The sequence below is a fragment of the Plectropomus leopardus genome, chromosome 15 (genome assembly GCF_026936395.1).
Source record: "Plectropomus leopardus strain MGB_pleo_1.0 chromosome 15, ASM2693639v1, whole genome shotgun sequence".
NCBI classification, from domain to species: Eukaryota; Metazoa; Chordata; class Actinopteri; order Perciformes; family Serranidae; genus Plectropomus; species Plectropomus leopardus.
In genome coordinates this window covers 22,648,481-22,671,936 of record NC_142190.1, presented here as the reverse complement: position 1 = coordinate 22,671,936, position 23,456 = coordinate 22,648,481, and the positions used below count along the sequence as shown (strand labels likewise).

Here is a 23,456-nt window from a genome sequence, read left to right as displayed (position 1 = left end):
CAAGGGGACAGTAGATATGTCAGAGGCTCGATAACATAAGGGACTGGTATTTAAGCAAGGCTTGGTTTTGATCGTTGCACCACGCAGCCTTGCACAGAAAGCCTTTTACTCCTCTTTGCCAAAATACTTCAGTAGAACCTCCAATGTAAAAACCCTGATAGGAGCAAATATTTATTACAATTTAAACCAAGAGCGACAGAATACTGTTTAATCTTCATGTCTATTGTTTTGTTTTCACATTTTTAGTGTAGTATCTTTGTGTTTATGCTTTGCTGTTTTTCAGAAAACAGCCGACAGCATGTGTATCTCATGGCACAGCATATCAGATGTGATCAGTCACAATTCAAAAGAATATGAGATATGAAATATGTTGGAATGACATCATAAACATATTGTTAAACAACATCAGTGCTCCAAGTCTGATTTAAATGATCTGATGTGGAAACCTCTTAAGAAACATAGTTAGACATAACATGGTTTCACTGGTTTCAATAAACGTGATTTACCGGAACTGTGTGACTCTGGAAATATGTGTTTGGATTTAGAGTGGAGGGGATTTAGGATACCTTTATGTATCTGTATTGGATGCAAATAAAGATACAACTGTTACTGTGGTCAATAAAACATTTATTCAATGATATATGACAAATTATTTTAGAGCTTGTACATAGATCTGTACAGTAAACACAGCATTGCTTTTATTTATTTTAGCATTTATTTTCTTATAGATTTAATAGAAATCTGTTATCAAAGTAATTGGAAGTGGACTACATGTCGTACAGTAATGCTTTAGAGCTCTAAAAAACGTCTGGTTGAGATAATAAGTTTTTGCTTTTTGGTTTCTTCCACCTTTCTTTTAGACCACCAGCTCAAGCATTATCAACCAGCTCTGAATTTAAAGGGCAAGTTCAATATTTAAACCTAATTTGCCAATGTTTTGTGTCCCTGTGATGGAAACATTTAAAAAAAAAAAAGAAAAAGATTCAGTTCTGAGCGTCAGCACCGTAGCCAGCAGACTAAAACAGTAACCACTAAAGGCATGTTCCCCCTTTTGTCCACTAAAAATACTTTTTTTTTTGGCCACTAACTTTTGAATAAAGTGTGTTTTCAGATAATAAAATTAGTTTATTTAAATTGAGTCTGGTAGGTTTGGCGGTGGCTATTTTGGGGCTATTTGTGGCTAAACAAAAAGGAACTTACTCTTTAACAAAAAGGTCTTTCTCTGCCGGAAACCTTTCCAAAATGTTGTCAGACACTTATAATATCAATCTGAGCCAAAGCAATGGAGACAAAGTAGGAGGGATCAGCGTTCTCTAGGCAGGTGAAGCAAAGCAATATGAAGGTGCTCTTTGGTTAAACAAATGTGGAAATGGGTAAAAAAGGGGCTAAACCAACGCACCCTTTATAATGAAAAGCTTTATTATCAAGGCTAGTCAATGGTAAAATTAAGCCAACATGTCGACCACACACGGCCTTCATTAGGGCATGACAAAGAAAGAGGTGCAACATCACTATCTAACCTGCTAATGAACGTCCGCTGGTGGAGGAGCAGGCGCCAGCTGATGTTCATCTGACTAATTACAGCATAGGTTTGATAGTAATGTCGCACCTCTCTCTTTGTCATGCCCTGATGAAGGCTGTGGGGCCAAAACATGTTGGCTTCATTTTATCTGTGTCAATCTGAGCCTGTCAGTGCCAAAAATACTTTCAGTGAACATAAATCAATGGTGCAAACATGCCCCTTGTGGTTGCACTGCAGCCTGTTTCACCGCAGTCTTGCTCAACATTGAAAAATACTAAACTTACCCTTTAAAGCTGCTTCTATAGACAGTGTAGACATGTAATGTCAGATAATGTAAGTACAATTTCCCTGGTTTTGCCTCACTAAGTAAAAGCTGTTATGTAAATATTTGTTCATATCAAATATTCACAAAGCAGGTAAAATACAGAAAAAAAAACTGGTTACTCTGACTGGAAGGATGAACCTGGTTTTTCCTCAATGGGATGGAGGATCAGGGAGGTCACACCTGGTGACACTTGGCTTCACCGTAGAGCCAGAAAGAAATCAGCGGGCTGAGGCTTTGCTGAGCACAGGACAGAGGAGATTAAAGGCTGAAGGTGCAGGGTGAGTGCGGCTGGTGTTGACATCACAGAGGAAGGTATTAAACACTCCCACCTGTTGCCTCGCTGGTCCACCTGTCACCTGCAGTATATAGCTCATCTTGTAGGTTAAATCCTTTGTTTGATCTCTCAATGTGTGCCTCACGTTTCACAGGGATATATTCTGTATTCAGAAATTGAAGTTGTGTGTATGTTTTTAAATACATAATGTCTGTGGTTTCTGCATGTGGGTGGGGCACTGTAATAAGGCTTTAAACTCAGTTCTTTACATGTTGGGGCCCCCGATGTATACATTGTTGCTTCCACTTTCAATGATCTCAATGAATGTAAATTCTGATGATTATAAATTCTCCCATTTTACATTCCCACTCTGCTTAACACCTTTACAGTGTTACATCATTAATATTCCCACATGGGTTTCAAACCCGGAGAGGGCATTTGCATCATGACTACTTTACGCTCTATGAAACAATGCCGTTGTTGACAGACAGTGTAATGGAGCCAAATGGGGGATTAAGTACAGCCGAGGCACCTTTGCTCCAGCTGTCAGGCCTCTTGATAGTAGAAGATGTGAAATCCTCTGCCAAAGTTAGGAGGGGAAACAGAGGCGTGGCTATCTCCTCCATCTGGAAATACAACACAAAGCCAAAAGGGTTACACAGAGGAAACACCAGTAATAAACTTTAAAGGACAACCTCTGTATTTTTTATCCTGGACCCTAACCCATTTTTGTGTCCAAGTGACAAAGTGAAAATGGTCCAGTAATGAGTGAGAGAGCTGCAGCCAGCAGCTGCAAAACTGGCTGTAATGGGGCATGTTAGCATCGCCAATTTGTATCCTTAAAAATAGCGTATTTTTATCACTGACAGGCTCATATTATTGGTATTATTATAAGTTATATTATTATAAGTGACCGTCAGTATTATGGAAAAGATCCCCATGGAGATAGACCTTGCAGAGTAAGATTCTTTTTGTTTAACCAGAAACAAACCCTTGATTCTACATAGTTGTAGAAAAAGGCTGGCTCTGCACATGCTAAAATGTATGCTTCTTTAAATGGAGTCATTTGGCATCGGTGATTTTTGGGCCGTTTCTGGTCAGACATAAACAACAATCTGAGCCTGTCAGTGGCAAAAACAAGCACATTTAGTAGACGTATGTTGCACAAGCAGCCGGCTTCACATCTGCTGGCTACAGCACTCTCACTCAATACTGGGCCAACGTTGTAAATGTTTGTCCCTATTAGGTGCTTTGACACAAAATCAAAGTAAATAGGATCCAGGTTGAAAAATACCAGCTACCATGTAACTAACATGGCTTCTCTGCATCTCACTCACATTCTGAGACATTTGTCTTTCCCACCACTGGCCACTCTCTGTCCATCAGGACTCCAGTCCACTGCATAAACCTACACACACAGGACACAAGGTAATTAGACAAAGAAAAATACAATCACTACACAACAACCAGAAAGCAGCACTTTCCCTTCCTCACCTCATCAGCGTGGCCTGGCAGGTCCATATTCAGCTTCCCAGTCTTTATATCCCAGACTTTAAGTGTACTGTCACTGCTTCCACTGACCAGCAGCCTGCTGTCCGCCGACCATGCCACTTGATACACAGATCCCACATGACCACGCAGGGACATAAGGTACCTTTGGGAATGCAGTCGAGCAGGCAGACACATAATTACACAGTGACACACACACTATAATCCCACTGCCATTGTCTGTAATGCAGTAACAAACTACTGGTCCTAAATTCAGTAATCAGATTGCAGTTCCTAATCAAAAATGTTATAATTTGCATTACATAATTTCTAATTATCTACATAATGGGCATTTTGAGGGACATAATATTTGTACTAGGAGGTTGCTGGGAAGGTCAACCTCTTCTAAATTGTATGATATATTCGTATAGTTTTACCTAGAGGCAGTTGTAGCGTCATCTTTATTTTTTCCTGAGCCTTGTTTAGTGCTGACATGTATGAACGTCATATTGTGAACTTGCAACTAATGTCATGACAATGCATCTCAGGCGATGTTGTGGAGTAATGCTAATGAGCCCAACACTGGTGAGACACACACACACACACACACACACAAATGTTATGCATACAGCACCATCACCTGGTAAATAGCAGTACAACATTTACTGGGGGTGAGCAATTTCTTACTTTCCAGTGCGTCCGTCCCAGATTTTTATGGATTTGTCAAATGAGGCAGAGGCGAGCAGCCTGGTGTCTGGGGAGAAGAGCACTTCATTGACCAGAGCGCTGTGGCCAGTCATCCTGGCTAAAGGCTTTTTGTCTTCTGCAGGGTTCCACAGGAACAAGGTGAAATCATCAGAGCCGGACACCAAACGCTCTGGAGCCGAGCCCTGCGGCATGGCAAGAGGACAACAAGAGTAAAAGCACTGATAGAAGGGACATACAGACTTGACAGACAACAAACAGTACTTACCCTAACTTTATTATATCTCTGCAAGGCTTTCTCCTTCAGCTCTTCCACTGGGAGGAAGAAAAATGCTTGTCAAAGGAAAACATCTTCACCAGAAAGCCTCCTCTTCAAAGAATAGCAAATGTTTTCACTTGCATTGTATCCAAAAATAAGTTACATTATTCTTACATGATCCAGTGAGGTCCTGGGGGTTGATTGTGGCAGTTGCAGGTTCAAAAGCTCCAGTGCGCAGGACGTAGTCTGTGCTGAGAGCCAGGGTGTTCACCCAGTGGGCGTGGCCCTGCAGAGTCCTGCACTGGACACCCTAAACCCAGAATACAAGTAGAACCACATTAAGTCCCTCTTTCTAACTCCCTCTGTCCGTGTCAATCAACACTTAAAGAAGTGTCTCACACACACACACACACACACACACACACACACACTTACATCTTTTGCTCTCCACACTTTGACCGTTCTATCCTGGGAGGAAGTGTAAAGAAGTCCATCTCCTCCCCACTTCACACAGGTGACAGACTGTGTGTGTCCAGTCAAGATCTTCTCGCAGCGTCCCAACACAGTGTCCCAGACTCGTATGGAGCCGTCTTTAGAGCTACTGGCCAAGTACCGACACTCTGGGTTACTGAAGGGGAGAGGAAGAGGCAGATCAGACCAGGCACAGCACGGAGGCTTGGGGCTGCTATAGACACGTCACAAATCTGTGTCCAGTTAAGCCAGCTCAAAAATTTTAGAGTTTTATTCTGAATTTGATCCACAGCTGTGTATTTGTCCATTTCACTTTGGCTCCCTGTATAACAGTGTTTTAGTGTAATATTTTGGTAGTTATTGTACTAGTAACTCAGTAACTACCACTTTGGACACTGAGAGGAAATAACTGAAGATCTGCACTGACTTGAGTGTGCACAGATGCTGCTAATAACATTAACGATGACTCTTTTCCATTCAAGTGTCACGCCCGGGACCCTAAAACGAAAGCAGCCAAATTCAAGCCACTTTACTGAAAACGGCCTGCAATTATTTTATACATTCACAAATACATTTCAGTGCAGTGGCTGCATCTGAAGGGGGTTTTAGGTCAGCAGTAAAATAAGCAGTAATTTACAAAAAAGACAAAGTGATTATTTGAGTGCTCACAGATGTAGAGGTTCCCAGCTGAGCCAGGTGATCCACTTGGTGTGTCCCGTCAAAGTCTTCCCCATCTGTAAACCTGTCACTGGATCCCACAGACAGATCTACAGAAACAAAAAAAATACACCATGAACAAGGGGTACATGTAAAAAATAAAAATCACACATACTGTATGTGCGCTGGAAGTTCACCTGACTGTTCTTGCACCCTGAAGCCAGTTTCTTGCCATCAGGTGACCAGGCGATGCTCAGTACCCAATGTGTGTGTCCTTAAATAAAGAGGAATACATATCAGTGGTGTCTTTAAGTAATATTAATCGTTTGTATGTGGATGTATAGCACTCTGCCTTGTGGAAGGGATTTTATACCTCTGGCAGTATGGTGGGGCGTCTCAGTCATCAAGTCCCAAAAGCGCACTGTGGTATCACCTGAACCACTCGCCAGATATCTGAAACAAACAAGGACAACTGAATTAACAGCATGTTTTGGTCTTTGCGCCAATGTGTCTTTATACTGCATTTATAGTTTCATCCCTCCCCTTATTGCTGTTATATCATAAGCACTCTTATATGTATCAGAGTCCAAAAAGCATGATGAGCAGGAAGTTGTTTCCTCTGCATCAGAGTTACTCACTTGCCAGTGGGGCTGAAAGCAGTTGAGATGACAGCCTCTGTGTGTCCCTGCAGTGTGCTGGTACAGCGGGCCACGGCTCGAACCCTGAACACAGCCTGAGGCTGGTACACCACTGGCAGAACTTGCTCTGTTTCGACTCCAAGAGCCTGCACACACGAGCCCAGACTGGACACCACTTCGGCCTCTCCACGCACAAAAAAAGCCAGGGGCACTGGCTCCTCCTACAGGGGATATCAGCAAACAAACAAACAAAAAAAAAAACAACAACAAAGACCAGACATTCACTGGATTTTAATTGTCAGCTCTTTAAGTCTAAGAATGCTCAAAATAGAAATTAATGTACAGCTTTTAAGGTAATTGAGAGATGATCTGTGTGTTTACAGATTTATGAAGAATGAAATATGCATTTTGCTACTTGAATACTTTATTTACATTTGGGAGTCACCATGTTATATATAGCATGGTAACAGTGACGTGTTAAATACTATGGTGAAAGATATTGCCAAATTAGTGTTATTTTTACACTGTACACAAAGTCTGGCGTAACATAGAGTAGTAAAATGCCTTCATGTGCAGACAACTACAGGCCAGTCACAATTGAAATAGTTAGCTGGTTACCTTCTGTAGCAGGGCATTGCAGACCAGCTGTAGCTTGTCTGGGGTGATATCTAGAGGCACATCAAAAGGTGAGCCCAGAACCTCCCCTTCTTCATCCTGGAACTGGATCAGCAGCCGCTCCACGTCCTCACTGGTCATCTTCAGATTTGGACCTAAACCTAAAAACGAGGTTTAGGAATGAGTAGTAAGTTCTATTTACGTTACTGGAGGTACTACATACATGCTACATACTGTAAAAAAATAGTGCCTACAGGGAACTGTTAATGATGTTCAGTGGTCCTTTCTTTAGAGTGAATACAGTTCACTTTGAGGTGTTGTCAACTTGCAATTTTGTCATGAAAGAAACATAATAGCTAACGTTAGCTTAACTACCTTCTGGATGCCCATTAAGATAACGCACTGATAAGAAAACAGGACGGTGAGTAACACACTGTAGGACCATGTTTAATATCGTTATTATACAGATGTATACCCACTCTTACCACCTGAAGTTAACTGTTTAGCAGTGCATTCTTAGCTAGTTTATGTCAACGAGTAAAGCTAACTCAGCTAGCCTGCTGTTAGCTAACATTTTGGAGTATTAATTCCTTTTAGCAGCGATCGCAGGACGGTGACATAACTGTTATTTCTCTACACAACTGTGTCTATATTTAAATGACATCGAATCGGCACGTACACTTGCTAAAACTTTACCTTTAGCGAGGTAGCGATGTGTTCAAACTCCCCACGTGTTTATCACCAAAGAGCCTTTAAAGGAAAGATACTCCATGAAGGCGGTGTTGTCATATCATTGAGTAGACTCGCGAAATGAATTGTGGGAGATCATGACTGTCGTCAGTTGTTTCCTTATTAGTTTGCGGCACTACTTTACCCATCTTCACTTTTATAATGTTTCTGTAAGTCCTCTGCTTGACGTCAACTTTTAAACAGAAGTTTCCACTATTTCTTCTTCTACCACAAAACGCAAAAGTGTTGCTAGTGTTTAATTATAACAGTTAATCAAGAATAATAATGATAATGGCCAAATACTACTACTTCTACTACTACTACTAATAATAATGATAATAGTATCTATATAAATGAAATAAGGATTATAATAAAGATAAAGACAATTTTACATTAAGCTGCCTTTGATGATGATGTTTCTCTGCAGGCCACTCAGAAGCTTAGCTCGCCCTGGTGCCCTTGTCAAAAAAAAACCTATGGGATTTTTCCATAGGAATTTTCTATCATTAAGCTCAGTGAAAAACGAACATTTATGACACTTACACATTTTGTTCAGCGAGATATTCTCCACAAATGAATACAGCTATCATGGTTTATTGCCCAAATGCAACTGCCAGAACGAAAAAGCTAATGCTACACTATAAACGAACTACACTATGGTCGGTCGCTACCGCTACAAGGTTGTAAAGCCGTTTTCGGCAATATGACTTTCTGTAGTCTCATATAGCCACTTGTTAGGGGTTAGGAACCGAAATAAAGTTATTTCCAGGTTTTAGGACTCATTCCTGGGGTTCTCAAACACAGACACATGCACACCATTGCAGCCATTAAAGTGGGATCATCACACCTGCCTATCACTTTCCATATGAAACTGTCATATTTCTGGTTCCCTGTTAACAGTATTAGCTTTGCCAAGTGTGGTGGCAGAGATGGTAAGATGAAGTGGGTATTGACATGCAAGGGGATGGTTGTGTTGTGTTGTTAGAACTAGCAGTATAGGTCCTAATTGACCCTTATGTCTGTCTTAGAAACTTCTGAATATATGTAATGCTGTGGCATGCTTCTTGCTAAAAAGAACTGACTGTGTGGTATTACTAAAAAATGAAATATAAAGTGATAGGTTACGGGCCTATAAATCAACATTACTTGGGAGTCATTATCTTGCTGATTAGTCATTAGCCTTGGATGTGAAAACATATTATTTTCTTGAATACAATCACAAATGAATTGCTTCTTATGTAATACAATCTGACAACGAACTCTTGCAGTCAGCTGCTAATTTTCAGCTTTAATTAGACCTCAGACATTTTGGTGAGTTTAACATGTTTTCATCATGAAGATAAAAGAAGTCCTGCTTGCTTTTTTTTAAAAAGGAGGTACCTTGATCACAGATCAACTTGAAAGGCTTTTTTAAACCAACAACCTGTACGTCATTATCCCAATGAAACACATAATCCTCATACACACCATACAAGCTGATTGTTCTCTCTTGCTGTGATGTTGTTCACTCTATCAATCAATCAGTCAACGGAATAGAAACAATTTCATTATAACACACACGGAGAATTTCTGACATTTTGGAAGCAATCATCTTTTTTTGCATTGAAACAGAAAAGGCATCCTGCATTGCACTGATGTGAGAAACTACAGATAAGGAGGTGTGGAGCGAGACAGATAAATAATTCATTCAAAATATAATTTTATCATGATTCTGGTTTCTTCTTTAGAGTCTGTCGTAATACACATTAGACTTATATAATCTCATATACATCAAACATATTTGTTTTAAAGCAATATATGTCTCAAAACACCTCGGTGTAGAAGTCCAAATCAACATCTAACATTACATGTCCTTAGAGGAACTCAAGTGTACATTAATCTTTCTCCCATCTTTATCATTTCACCCTAGAACACCTGGGTCCAATACTCCATATCAAGAATTTAAAACTCAATTACCAGATGCATCCTTGTGCAGCAAAGATAAAGGTACAGCCTGCAGCAACACTGAATTTACTACAGAGCAACAGTTCCTATGATTGGCACATTTTTCTGAAACGTCCTCTACAGCCCTCTGCACTTTGTAATAATGCAGCCCAAAGACACTGCATTGACTTGCAGTGTATAACCACTACTTTTACAAATCAAACTTAACTCAGTCTTAATTTTTTGCTTTAACAGGGAAAAAAGGACCCATGGAAGGCTACTCATTATAGTGATAACCCTTTTGTGTAGAGAAATGGTTCCAGTGAGAGTGAATCTGTTTCCAAAGTTAAAACAATTTGAAGTTTCCAGTTCATGTGATAGCACAGTGTTGGGGCCTTTATTTAATGACTGAATCAGCTCGTCCGGCAGATGATAGAGTCGCTCTCTTAGGGCAATTAAAAGACTGAATCAATTCTATGTAGATTTTCAGAGGAGAGGAATAAGACGTGGCACTGCGGTGAATTTATTCTTATTAGTTGAGTCCATTCATATTTTCAGGAACGAGACCTTCCATGACAGCACGCTTTGACTCCAGGATCTGCAAGACCAAAACAAAGATGAGAGCCTTAAACTGTAGTTGGTAACTTTCATATATCATATAACAAACCTTTTCATAATATTTGCTCAAACAGTCACTATATCCAGATAGTAGTACACGAGACAGACAATATGTAAAAAAAACCAATTATGTTCCTTTGTCTCCTGGTATTTCTTTTAATAGCATTTGCTAGAATTTACAGTAGTTAAAAAAAAACTTAATCACAGCTGCTGGTCATCATGTCAATAAAGATTGTTACTGCATTGCTTATTTCTCACCCCTTATGTTTTCAGAAACACTTTTTACCATAATGTCTAGCTGTAAAATAGGAACGTTTGTAACCCAGCAGGTATGTTAAATACAGTTCAGCCAAACGTTCAAATTTTCCAAATAAACAAATATGTTTCTGAAAAACATTTGAGGGGGTAAAGGCAATGCAGTAACAGATTCATATTTGATCTGACTGTTTGGCAGTGACTGATAATGATATATAATAACAGTTTGAGCAAATATGACAAAAAGTAGTTTTTTACTTGTGGACATGAGTGACACAATTCTCTTCTGAGTAACAAATGATAGTAACATACTGACATAATAATAACGTATAACTCCAGATGTGATCGTGTTACACTCACCTGGAAGCTAGCACTGAGTCCAATGATGCTTTGCATGTTTGTGCTGTAGTAACCCAAAACATATTGTCCACCCAGCAGAGGGATCTCATCCTTATCCACAGATACCTGCAACCCAAACACACACACACACACACACACACACACACACACACACACACACACACACACACACACACACACACACACACACACACACACACATTAATAAAGCAGACAGTCATATAGTATTCATCCAAATATGAAACGTCTCTCTTGCACTTTACCTGTATGACCTCATTTGTCTCTGGTAATTCGTCCTCTCTGACCCAAACAAAGGTTTCATAATCGGACGCACTCTTGAATCCCACCTGCAGGAGAACAGCCCCAAGAGTTCAAATCTGTCTTGTATAACATTGTTTGTTTTCCCCCTTTGTCTGTCTCAGTACCTTGTACAGGCCAATCCAGTCCCATGTGGAGGACATGAAGTCCTCTTGGATGGTGTAGTTCAGAAGTGCATCATGGTCTGCGCTCCATACACCCAAAGGAGACACATGCACCAACGGCGTGTCAAAGCACTTCCTCAGCTGCAGAAAAGACAGGAGGAAAAAGAAGGAGCTTTAATAATGCAGAAAAACTCTGGATTTGGTGGATGTCTCAGAAGGAAAGAAGCAGCTCTGTATTTATTGACTGATAGTCCAGAAGTGAGCCTGTTCTCACCTCCAGGCTGAAGGTTGCAATGACAGGCTTGTGGTCACTGACTCCATAGCTCATGTCACTGGTGTACTTGTCCTGAGTGACCAGGAGTGGATACTCATCGGGCCCATCATCAGTAGAAGTCGATGCCTTCTCATCAGCAGCATCCTCATCCTCTGGTGGCGGCGTTTTGGGTTTGATGCGCCAGAGGATCCGATCAGTCCAGGCTGGTTTCCTCTTCTTTCCACTGAACAAAGCAAAGGCAAGTGTCAATCACACAGTTCCCAATTCGAGAATACGTTGAATTTTCTGTTTCTAATGTTTACCAGATATGTCACATTTCAATTTGTCTGTATTTGTAGTCCCTTTCACACATGCACAGCAAACCTGACATTATCTAAACGTTACTCGGAGGAGCAGTATGTGAGAATGCTAATGTCGGACATTGGTTGTACTTGACCCTGCCAGATTCTCAATGCAAACTCCATGTTATGATTGAGCCCATGTGTAGATTGAGCTGGTAATTGTCTTGAGAATTCAAAGTGAATTAGTAGGTGCATTGATGATGTTTCTATCAAGTGGCATGTGTAAAGCCAGAAGAAAAGGGGTCATTTACATAAAGACAGCTGCAAAAATTGGAAAACTGTAGAGATGACAACATTCAGAAACTTCTGTTGGTAAAAGCCAAAGCTGAAATCATTGGAAAAGTCAAGGAAGGGCAAATAGACTCTGTTGTTTATGACCAAATCACAAACAGACTATGTGACCATGGTGCAATTCGCGTCATGTCCTGCTTCCTACACGCTCGACCCAGACGCCACCTTTCACCTCATCCACATGACATGTTTCAGTAGGTGAGAACACATCTGACAAAAATGATCTCCTGTTGTGTGCCACGTGCGAAAGGGAAACTTCGGACAATTTCATATGAGAAAACCACTGATGTCAACCCTAACTAACAAAAGTTATACAAAAATTCGTAAAACAATATTGTAAAGAACACAAAACCACACACATACACATGCAATGCAGAGCTATATCTACAGTGTAGCATGCTGCGAAGAAATAATGGATGACGGGAGTGGACAAAACCCTTTGACGTGTTGTTACAGCTTGTGTACATTTATACACATTCATGTATGAGTATGATGCTAGGTGCAGGGGGAGGTTCTGTCAGGTATAATGAATTTGCAGAGCATGTCTGAAATTCATCAAGGTTATGCTTACTAAACCCCTTTTGTGTTTGTCTCCAGTAATTTTGGGATGGTATTAAAGGGTGTAACTATGGAGACACCCACCTTGGTGGGTCTAACTCCCTGTGCCAGGCCCCCAACCACACAGAGAGCAGCCCCCAGGTGAGGGAGGTGAGGAGGAAGAAGAGGGTGGTGCTGCAGCGCTGCAGGGGCCTGGGTCTGTACATGGTTAACGGCAGCGCCACAGTGCTCTTTCTGAGAGAGACACATACATGGTGCTAGGGTCAGGGATCGGGGTGAGACTCATAGGAAGAGCTACTCCCAGTATTATCTATACATCTGGACTTACTGCTTTAAGTTCCTGTTTAGTGTCTCAGGGGTCACATGTTGTTTTAGGATGTGGTGGAAAAGCTTTGGAAAACCAGGCAGATGGTGCTGTGGCTAAGAAATAAAGGAATGTGGGCGTGCAACACAAAATAATGTAAAGTGTGTCTTACGTAAAACCGAACCATGTCTTCGGAGTGCTGTGCAAAATTCAGACATGAACACAAGTTATGTTTGAGAAATGTGTCATTTGTGCGTAATATATGTGTTTGCGGCACACATTACCTGGTATCATAGGTTTCAGAGTTACGGTCAAACTTGTAGGTGGGTTTGAAATTTAACGGCCCTTCCTCAAATTCCTGCAGGAAAGGTTCCTTCTTCTTCATCATGGTGAGCTGCAAGAAACATGAAATAAATTAGCAAGTGTGTGACATTGTGTGCGTGCATGTGTGTGTGTGCACTTTCTGGCACAGCACCTGGTCCTTGTTCCATAGCAAATTAAGGCGTCCGCTGTTGATGGACGAGCGGAGGAAGTGCAAGCCGTGGTCTGCAATACGGAAGTTCAGGTCGCCAAAGCAGAAGACCACCCTGTGTGAGAAGGATGGGTCCTCATTTAACAACCCTCTGTGCATTTTGTTTGTTGTGGTGAGTGTGAAGGTATACTGACTTGTGGTCCCGGACTTGTGGGGTGTCAGTGATGTCAAAGTCTTGTGTCTCCAGGATGTACTCAAACTCATCGACGCGCTGCAGGGCGTAGTTCATGTGAGCTGCTAGGTGGCAGTTGAGGAAGCACACCATGTGGCCGTAAAAGGAAAAACGCACAGACACTCCACCTTTATTACCCTGATGCAGATAAACATAGAGAGAGGAATATAACGTGATGTCAAAGACTCATTCAATAGGTTTAAAGAGACGGTTCACCCCCAAATTAAACATACATATTTTTTTCTATTACCTGCAATGTTATTCATCAATGTTGTTTGTTTTGGTGTGAGTTGCAAAGAGTACCCAACTACACCCGCCGACCATATCACTGAAGGAAGCCTGCATCTACTGCTAGCTCACCTAACACCACTGAGCTATCCAACGTTACACTTCAGCTGAGGAGGACGCCATCAAGTTTTACATCTCACACTGGCACAAGCACGAGCCTCTCGCCCATGAGTAGATGCATGCTTCCTTCTGCGCAGTGATATGGTTGGTTGGTGTAGTTTGGTAGAAAGAAAGTAGTTCCCACTTGAAACTGCTCACAACAAGGTCTGTGGATTATCTTGAGTAACTGGGTCAAGATTTTTGGAAAGGGACATTGTTTTGGAGTTTTTCAAATGTTTTTTTTTTTTTTGGATGCTTTGAGGACAACAAGCTGAGTACCATCTAGCTGAGAGGAGGCAGACATCTCTGCAGCCAACATCTCCATCACTCTACATCTCACACCAAAACAATCTAGACTGATTGTTATGTAGCACTATAGGTAAGAGGAAAAAATGGATTTTTGATTTGATGTGAACTGTCCTTTTTGAAGTCGTATTTTTTTTATATTTTAAGAAAAATGAATGCAGATGAAACATTAGCAAAACAAATACACTAATTTTACTGCAGTATGTACAAGGAAATGAATTATACTGTAGCTTAACAAACACTTCTAAATCCCCTTTTACTATGTCTTTACTATTAAAAAAACAAACAAAAAAATTGACCTTTTTTCAATCAGATGGTGTTTTTCCTTGAACTCGGATTAGACAGTTTGTCTTGCAAGTGTTTGCCCTGGTGTACTGCACCAGCTTTGGTGTTCTCTGTTAGTCAAAACCGTTTACATACCAGTAAACAAACACAATGGGCCTTTCATAATGTGTTTAAACTCTACAGCGTCTGATGCCAGCGGGATTCCTGGTGTGCAGAGTTTAATAGTGTTGTTGTCTACAAGGTCCAGAGCTGACCAATGCTCCCATTGTGATAACCTACCCAGTAACCAAAGATTCCAGTACGAGTGTAGGTGGTCTGGATATTTCTGATGAAGGGGAGATGAGTTTGTTTGGTAAAAACCAGCAGCAGCAAACCCTGCATCCTGACTGATGCAACCTAGACAGAGATAAAGATAGATTGTATTAATCTTTCTATATTATTTATTTTTTTCAGTCTTTTTTAGAATTTATTTTTTATTTTTGCCATATTGCCACTGTAATATATGTGAATTTGTAAACATACAGCTTCAAGAAGAAGATATTCCATTAAAGATAAAATCAAATGAAACAAAATACAAAGAGTCTTAAACTGTAAGTACACATGTGAAAAAGAAAAAGGTTTTGAGGATTTTTAAGCAGTCTCATGGTTTTATAACTTTCCAGAGACACACAGTAATCTTCAGGACACTATGATTCATATCAGCTGTTTAGATATACATGCCAACATACACACATGAATACCCAGCACCCAAATGTGTAACTCCCCTCTGTCCTCTGTCACCTTTACAAAGCCTCTGGGTGCCAGTGTGTCCATGAAGACATGACTCCAGGAGTCCTCCGCTAACAGGTCAGAGATGAACCTCACAGGCGTGGCATTCACCTCCTGCAGGCTGACACACACCAACACAAACAGATGAAAAAAAACACAACATGCTGATGTGATCTTTTCCTTCTTTTCTCACCAAAGCATTAAAAGAGACACTTTTATCTTCAGTCCTATTAAGTTTTAAAGAGCCAGTGTGTAGGTTTTAGGGGGATATATTCTGGCAGTAATTTAAAATAAGTATTATTTCTTTAGTGCATAATCACCTGAAAATAAGAATCATTGTGTTTTTATGACCTTTGAATGAGCTGTTTATATCTACAAAGGGAGAAGGTCCTTGTTTATGCAAAGTTGCACAGCCATGTTTCTACAGAATAGACAAACCAAACACTTGTATTCTTTTTTTTCTTTCTTTTTCCCCTATTTGCTTTTATTTTATGATTTACTTTTTGGTCGTCTGGTTGCTTGTGGCTGTCTTCATATTTTGACTCTTTTGGAAAAAAAGAAAAAGGGCCATTGGCGCTTACATGCCGACCATTGTAGTTAGCAGCCCCTTCATAATGTGCAGCATCAGAAAAGCACTGATATTTAAATGTGAAACTGAATTATTTAGTGATTTTACCAGTTTAAAACCCAAGTTTGTTTGTTCTGAAGAGGAAGAAACCTCTGCAGTTTATTCACCTCCTAGTAAAAACCTCCTGAACAATGAACACTGACTGAATCCTAACCACAGAGTTCACGCTTGGCGCATGGGAAAAGTTTCTGCTGGTTGCAGTCTGTAGTCCTCACCGCTACATGCCACTAAATCCTACACAATGTTTTTTAAAATTCCTCTTTCCATATTGCTATTTCTCACCCAATCACATAGAGGTCTGTGGGAGGCTGAACATCTAGCTGCAGCAAAGAGGTGACGTCCTCAGGGGGCTCCGCCGTGGCCACGTTCCAGGTCACCATGTGCAGCCTGTCAGAGTGATTGATTAAGAACTGACCAAAATGATACTGGAAAAAAAATACTGACACATATCAGCAGCATTACTACATTGTTCTTGATGTAAATCCTAGCCAATATTATGAAGTTCAATTTATTTTTAATTTTATTTCTTTGTCTACTTTCATTTCACACATCACAACAGTATATACAGCATTCAACAGTTTGCCAGTGCCCTCAGACACTGGAAAAATTAAGTAAAAATACAGAAGAATATTAATAACATTTTCAGCATCTACATTTTCTTCAATCTTACAACTACAAACTGCTAATATGTTTCAAACTGTTAAGTAATCCAGACAAACTGAAACTTTTCCTATCTGTGTAAACGTGTGTGAATAAGCACATGCACATGTCGACCTGAAGGCGTCTGTGGGAACGTAGTGCCCGCAGAGCTGAAATGCTTCATCTAGTGAGCGGGACACTTCCTCACTGGCTTCATCGTCAGAGCTCATGTCCTCTATGCAGGTCATCAGCTGAGACAAACGCTGGCGGAGCAGCACCTTGGACCTGGAACCCTGAGACGCCGAGCTGCTCATGCTGTCTGAGCGCACACGAGGACCGTCTACCAAAGGGTCCATGTTTGGACTCTGATGTTAACTTTGTTACCTGTATGTCCTAAACGGCCAGGAAGGTTATTTAAGTTGAGAAACGGAAAATGAAGGTGCTGTCCTTCTGCGGCAAACAAGCAAAATCCAGTGGAAAAAATTCCTTTGGCTTGTTTTCTCTCAGACTTCTTTGGTTGCAGCCATTTGATGCTGTTCAGGCCACTGGAAGTAACATGAAATAATTCCTAGTAAGTCAAATACTCTTCAGGCAGCTTCTGATTTATGTCCTCCAAACTGGCCAGGATGAAAAACTCGAAAGCCCAGGGTGAAGTCTGTCTACTGGTGCAGTCCTCTCTGTGCCAGACTCCCGTGTGATCACGCAGCAATGGAGCAACGACTGACAAAGCAGTGGGGTCGACTCAGGAATGTGGGCAAGAGTGAGTCCGATTTGCACGTTAATCGCAGGCAGGAGACGGGCATGTGAATATGTGTGTTTGTCTTTGAGTGTGTGTAGTCAAAGAGAGCAGCAGAGGAGGACTGGCAGCTGATCCTCCATCACAGTGAGTGGTGTTGCAAGCCTTAAGCAACCCCTCAGATCCCTAAGAGGTTTACCAGCAGTGTTCTCGCTATCAGCTGAGTCCTCTCAACAATGCATATAACGCCGCAATTACAGTCATGCATTTATGAGAGGACAACAGCGCACAATAGCATTAGCTTCTTTTGGCCTCAATCCAGCCTCTCCTCATATAGGTGAAAGGTTATCTTTGTAAACCCAGAGAGAGGTGGAGGGTTAAATGCCGTTTCGCAAGCTCTGACACGGCCGTTTTTTTTTTTTATTAGAACAAAAGCTCAAATAATTCTAATTAACAAGTGTTGCAGCACAGTTAACAGTGGACAAATTGTATCACAGATTTGCGAGCACACACTTCATGAAGCAATCAGCAACTCCGAAGCATTTTGGGTAATCCGTAAATGGTTTAAAGATTTCAAAACCATGAATGCAGTGAAATATTTCAACAGTGGATAGAAAGTTTAGTTTTGGAATTAAGTAGCCAGTATTAGAAAATGTGTAAAAAAAAAAAAAAAAAAAGAAAAAGAAAGAGGATTAGAAACAGTCAGATACTGTTTTACAGTTGTACATAATGGCCACAATGATTTGGAGAACTGAACTCTATATAGGCTATGACTGTTCCCTTTTGGCAGCCTTTTTTAATATATATATTCTCCTGTTCCCTTTTTTTTTGTTTTTCAGAAAACCAACACATTCTCAGCTTAGGTTATTAAACACTGATGATTTTTTGTGTCTTTGGCATATCCTACTTATGCACCCTTTGAAATCTCCATCAGATGCTCAGCTATCTTATGGATAAACTGCTTGGTTTGATTCAGAAAAAAACAATGTTTTTAGTTAAAATACGCACATAATGTGATGTAAACACATCACAGGAGTGAAATCAGTATGTGATAAGTTACGTAACATTACGCTAAAACAGCACTGACTTTTGGTTTCACATGGGACACAAACAGCAAACTTCTGGATGAAATTCCCGTTATTGTTTGACTTATCCACTACCACTCCTGCCCTGCCCGTCCTGCACGGACTCTGTCACTCTTTATACTACATCAGTTAATTTCTCAGCACATGGGTTTAAATTTGAATGAGTCCAAAGCCAGAGAAGGCCTTCTGCGTCTGTATTGCACACCAAGGGACATGACCATGTGTTGGTAACTGATGACCTTTGGATGGGAACTGGCTTGGCAATGGACAGATACTACAGAGACTAATTTTAGGTATATTCACCAAAATGGTTTTGTGTTCATTGTTGTCATTGAAAACAAAAAGCACTGGAAGTAAATTATTATGCATTATTTCAAGGGATTACATAACTGAATCCAATTTTGAAAGGATCTGTTTCCAAACTCCTTATGCCTACAAATACCTTTATATGAGTAAATAACAACTTTATGATTGATATCTACTTATACAAAATAATTTGTGATTGAGTCACCAGTCTGGTGGCAGAGCTCAAACAATAAATCATGGCAGATAATCAACAGATTTTTTTAAGGCCAATGTGAAAGAAACAACCAGAAGAGATTGCCCCTTACAAAAAAACAAAACAAAAACATGCTAATCTTGGGTGCCCTGTTCACCCTGCCACTTCATGTTACAGTGTCACATGCAGAGACTTAGGGCAAATTCTTTAGCAAACAGAAGTGTTAAGTGGATAACCTAGAGGGGTCACCAGTCCAGTGAGAAATGATGAATGGGAGGCTATTTAAGTTTTATCACAGAGCTCTGCAAAGAACCTGCAGCCCCAAAGCTACTTATGACGGTTGGGCAATCCAGACACTGTACAGCAGGTTATATACCTTCTTTTTCTGGACTCTTTTGGTCTCTACAGCCACCCTTTTGTGCTTGAAGTCTGTGCTTTTGCTCACAATGACTTTCAAAACCATATTTTCTCTCTCCTCTTCCTACTCTTTACTCATGCAAAAAGACCATAAAGGAAAAAGATTTTGATCTTACCTGCACTTGTCTTTCGCACCACTTCGAAATCTTCCAGTACTCATTTCCTCCCCTGAGAAACACACAAACACATATACGCTTTATCAAAGCTTCAACAAAGAGGGAACACACATGCCAATATAAACACTTGCCGCTAAGACCGCCAGTTTAGCAGGAGCACAGATCAGGGCCCACTTAAACAGACCTGACAGGGATGCCTGAAAGTCATTTCTGAAATGGCTTTGTAATCATATCAAATCACGGTTGGCTTCACCCATGTTAACGTGGCAGGGCCCTGAAGGTCACATGCAAAAACAGAAATGCTTTACCTGGGAGCTTTTTGTAAAACTTGATCAAAGGATAACATTTATGTTTAATGTTTAGGTGAATATATGTTGACAAGATCCTTTAATGGAGTTAAGATTCGTATTGACAGTGAGCTAATAATACTACAGGAATATTTAAGAGTTCAACATAAGCATGTACTCCAGATGTGCACACAGGGAGCTTGTGGTTGACCAGTCAAGCATTGAAATCCAAAGCAAAAAAGCAGTATTCTGACATCTTTGAACTGTATATTTGTTCTTGCCATTTGTGTGTACAGTGAATTGACTTAAAGGTGAATTAGTGGTAATAAAATTTTGTCCACTTGGGGGCAGCACAATATTTCAGTGTTGAAAATGTACTGAATGATGTTCATTTGTAAGCCAACCAGGAAATTAGCATCGCCTGGTTACCTCCACAAAAAGCTGATGTGATTTTTCCATGGGATTTTGGATTATGACATAAAATAAGGTCTTTAGTAAACAAATGTTTATGATACTTACATGTTTTGTTCAGCAAGACATTATTCACAAGTGAATGCTACTTTCAGGATGTTTGAAGCATAAATGCAATTGGCAGAAGTACAAAGCTAACGCTCGGTCAAAATGAACTAAGCAATGAGTGTAATGACATTGCCATGTCATAGAAACAAAACGCAAAGTCTCTTCAGCTTGTGTTTACTACAGAACTTATTTCAGGTATGTAGACCATTAAAGAAACCCACTGACACTGGGACAAGGTAACCGGAAGTGCTACAATGATAACTCATTTTAGATTTTTGAAACTCCTTTTGGCACCTGTCTATGACTAACATGTTAGGTACATAGCTGGCTAATTGCACATGCAGCAGAGCTATGTTAGCAATTATTTAGATTTTCTGTTCACCTGAAAAATGTTTAATAGTCACTCAACTTTTAGCTTGTTATTGCTTTCCACCAACTCCAAAGGGAAATATCTTTAAATCCTAATTGCTCTGATTTGATTACCAGTTAGCTAATTTTGTTTCTCCGTTGTTTGGTGTTGAGCAGGTAGTGTAGGGTAGGGCTTCGAAGCTTGTTTGATGGAAACAGCTGCCTGCTGAGGCTAAAAATGGGGGTTGATAGAGCAGGAATAGAGAACTAAAACAGTAAAGATACAACCCTTAAAACCAGTATAACTGAAACTTGCTGAAACACTCAGAAGAACTGAGGGCGACTTCAGAGTAAAGTGATGTGATAGTTCTTAATTACAACTCATAGGCTCCGCTTGCATAGGCCTTCTGTATGTATTTGATGCATTTTAAAATATTAATGGTCAATCTGTGTGAACCTGTTTGAACAGGTCTTTGGTTTTAACAATATTATCAAAACATAGAGCTACACACATACACACTAATTAAAGCACTGGCTTTACTGTGGTAATACCACACATGCATCTGAGATTAGAAAGATCTTTACCAAAAGCCAAAGTGTTGTGAGATTTTCACAATAATGCAAGGGGCAAGCCTTTATAAACATATTGACCCTATCAAAGTACCACATCGCACTATAACAGCCGACAGTACTACACTACTTGTGTCTACAACTTTTGACAACCTCAGTCCTCTACTCCAGTGTCCGTTAACTTCAGTAAAATTAACAATATCATGACTGCTCCTTGAAGGATTGTTTCTTCTGTTTTAAGTACCCCCTGAAAACAAAAATCACCATCACCCATTAAGTGCAATACCTTTCTCTGCTTGTCTTTCTTGTGCTGTCCGGAAAAAGCTGCAGACCCCGTGCGCGCAGATGACAAAGTCCTCCAAAGGGGAGTCCAGAGACTGGATCTGCTTTCTTACAGTGAGTCCCGTTATTTGACTGTTTGTTCTCTTTTTGGTTCCCTCGTTTGTTCTCAGCCGTTCCCCTTTTGGGTGCAAGCTGCCTCACAAAACCTGCTCTGGACTTAAAGCGTAACATCGGATCAAGCTATTATCCCAGGTTGGTTAACAACCCAGTGAGAAAGTATTATCTTAATTATGAATGGACATGTCTGTTTATTGAGTGTCACCATGACGCATGGTATTTGTTGCACTAAAGCCTTCTTTGTATGTTCATAAATAATCCTTTACTTTCATAACAGTGTGGAATGTGTAGGGTGCTCTCTGCTTTACGGTGAGCTATTTTAAAGAAAATTCAGTGAAACCTGAAATGTCTCCTTAAGTGCAATGACCAATGTTGGAAGCATTGGATTTCTTGGGTCAGGATTTAAAATAATTCAAACATAAAGAATTTTGACAGATATTTTTCAAAACTCAAAAAAACTGTCAAGAGCACATTGTAAGTTACTGATAGTGTGCTCGATGTTTTATAGGCCAGTTGAACCGTCATCTGTTTGTTTTTATAGTCGTTATGCTAAGATAAGCTAAATGGCTGCTAACTCTATTCAGCGTACATACATGAGTGTGGTCTCAATCTTGTCATCTAAATTCCTGCAAGAAAGCAGTTAAACATACTTTATAATTTATACACATAATGTTAAGTAATTACTTCAGGAAAAAATGACATGACAGATTAAAACCAGGACCAACTCTGTTTTTGAGTCCTGTAAGATTAGAGACAGAGAAAGAACATTTGAATTTGAAAGATTTTTTTCTTTTCTGTAAGCCAAATTATGTACATAAAGGTTTGTGATTCAAAACATGTCCTCTCAGACACCCACACACTGTGTAGAGTCTCATCAGCATCTCACAAAATGTGTAGTGGCTCTCTGTCCTCGCCCCTCCTCTGCCTCATAATCAGGATTTAAAGTAATCTTTGCCATCCAAACCTGATTAATTTTACCCTGCCGACAGTGTTTGTGCATGTGTCGCTGCTTTTTGCTGCTGGTTTTTTTTTCATTCTTACACTGGGGAGGCCCAAGACAATTATTTAAATTCTACACTTTGATTTACTTTCATTCATTTCAGTTATTTACTGTTTCTTAGTTACTTTTAAATACCTCATCCAAGGAGGTTATGTTTTCTGCTTGATTTGTTGGTTTGTTTTTCTGTCTGTCAGCAAAATTACAGATAAACTACTAGCCCATTTTCATGAAAGTTGGTTTATGGGTGTAGAACTGGCCAAGGAAGAATCCATTAATCACTGGGTGGAGAAAACACGCAAAATTTTCACTTTCATTAATATTACAAGATAAGTCTTGGTGGCATCTGCACTCTCTGGGTGCCCTTCTGGTTTCAAACTTTTAATCAATGGACTGATTTATGAATTTAATGTACATGTATTTTGTTACTTTCTAACCAATCACTCCAATCAACCTCCAATCTGTCGTCTATGGATCAATGAAGAAAACCTTTTTAAATCTTCCTCTCTAACATCCACTGAATTATTGCTTTCCAAGCACCTTTCTAGTCTTTCAAACACTCAGAGTACAACACGTTTAATGTCTATGGAAGCGTCCTACTGTCACGCAAGAAAACCCCCCAAAACTGACCAGTATCAAGTAATAACATGAAAACTTTTTGGTTCCAACAAGATGTTTTCCATGTTTTATCAAATATTTTCATATTATAACAAGAACCCCTCCACTTTATTACCTGA

General features: G+C 40.1%; 2 protein-coding genes across 7 annotated transcripts; both read right to left on the bottom strand.

Moving 5' to 3' along the window:
* Window positions 1-606: 606 nt before the first annotated feature.
* Window positions 607-7,770, bottom strand: nle1 (notchless homolog 1 (Drosophila)). 3 transcript variants are annotated; one of them, XM_042499842.2, is made up of 13 exons: window positions 7,651-7,770; window positions 6,958-7,115; window positions 6,340-6,560; window positions 6,075-6,154; window positions 5,899-5,975; window positions 5,714-5,811; window positions 5,009-5,201; window positions 4,748-4,883; window positions 4,583-4,629; window positions 4,297-4,499; window positions 3,616-3,775; window positions 3,459-3,529; window positions 607-2,747 (listed from the first exon to the last, which is right to left on the bottom strand). In XM_042499842.2, exons 2-13 carry the CDS (start codon window positions 7,093-7,095, stop codon window positions 2,735-2,737), a joined length of 1,437 nt encoding a protein of 478 aa, XP_042355776.1. In that variant the 5' UTR covers window positions 7,096-7,115; window positions 7,651-7,770; the 3' UTR covers window positions 607-2,734. The 3 variants fall into 3 exon arrangements, with proteins under 3 accessions (XP_042355776.1, XP_042355777.1, XP_087944630.1); XM_042499843.2 differs by having other exon boundaries at window positions 7,634-7,651; XM_088088504.1 differs by lacking the exon at window positions 7,651-7,770 and adding an exon at window positions 7,209-7,229.
* A 1,181-nt stretch (window positions 7,771-8,951) lies between these two features.
* On the bottom strand, window positions 8,952-21,775 carry inpp5kb (inositol polyphosphate-5-phosphatase Kb). 4 transcript variants are annotated; one of them, XM_088088739.1, is made up of 14 exons: window positions 21,610-21,766; window positions 19,600-19,651; window positions 16,390-16,494; window positions 15,492-15,600; window positions 14,991-15,107; window positions 13,696-13,871; window positions 13,505-13,616; window positions 13,314-13,423; window positions 13,202-13,228; window positions 11,536-11,758; window positions 11,265-11,402; window positions 11,103-11,186; window positions 10,840-10,944; window positions 8,952-10,204 (listed from the first exon to the last, which is right to left on the bottom strand). In XM_088088739.1, exons 2-14 carry the CDS (start codon window positions 19,641-19,643, stop codon window positions 10,139-10,141), a joined length of 1,416 nt encoding a protein of 471 aa, XP_087944865.1. In that variant the 5' UTR covers window positions 19,644-19,651; window positions 21,610-21,766; the 3' UTR covers window positions 8,952-10,138. The 4 variants fall into 4 exon arrangements, with proteins under 4 accessions (XP_087944865.1, XP_087944864.1, XP_087944863.1 ...); XM_088088738.1 differs by lacking the exon at window positions 13,202-13,228 and having other exon boundaries at window positions 21,610-21,775; XM_088088737.1 differs by lacking the exons at window positions 19,600-19,651; window positions 21,610-21,766 and adding an exon at window positions 16,882-17,902.
* Window positions 21,776-23,456: the final 1,681 nt, after the last annotated feature.

Excerpts from the sequence above, each read along its gene's own strand:
- nle1 (XM_042499842.2), bottom strand. The coding sequence starts at position 7,095 with ATGACCAGTGAGGACGTGGAGCGGCTGCTGATCCAGTTCCAGGATGAA. Across the intron at positions 6,561-6,957 it reads GCAATGCCCTGCTACAGAAG|GAGGAGCCAGTGCCCCTGGC; the intron begins GTAACCAGCTAA and ends TATCCCCTGTAG. Across the intron at positions 4,630-4,747 it reads CCAGGACCTCACTGGATCAT|TGGAAGAGCTGAAGGAGAAA; the intron begins GTAAGAATAATG and ends TCTTCCTCCCAG.
- inpp5kb (XM_088088737.1), bottom strand. The coding sequence starts at position 17,102 with ATGGACCCTTTGGTAGACGGTCCTCGTGTGCGCTCAGACAGCATGAGC. Across the intron at positions 13,229-13,313 it reads TCTGAAACCTATGATACCAG|CACTCCGAAGACATGGTTCG; the intron begins GTAATGTGTGCC and ends AATTTTGCACAG. Across the intron at positions 11,187-11,264 it reads ACTGGATTGGCCTGTACAAG|GTGGGATTCAAGAGTGCGTC; the intron begins GTACTGAGACAG and ends GTTCTCCTGCAG.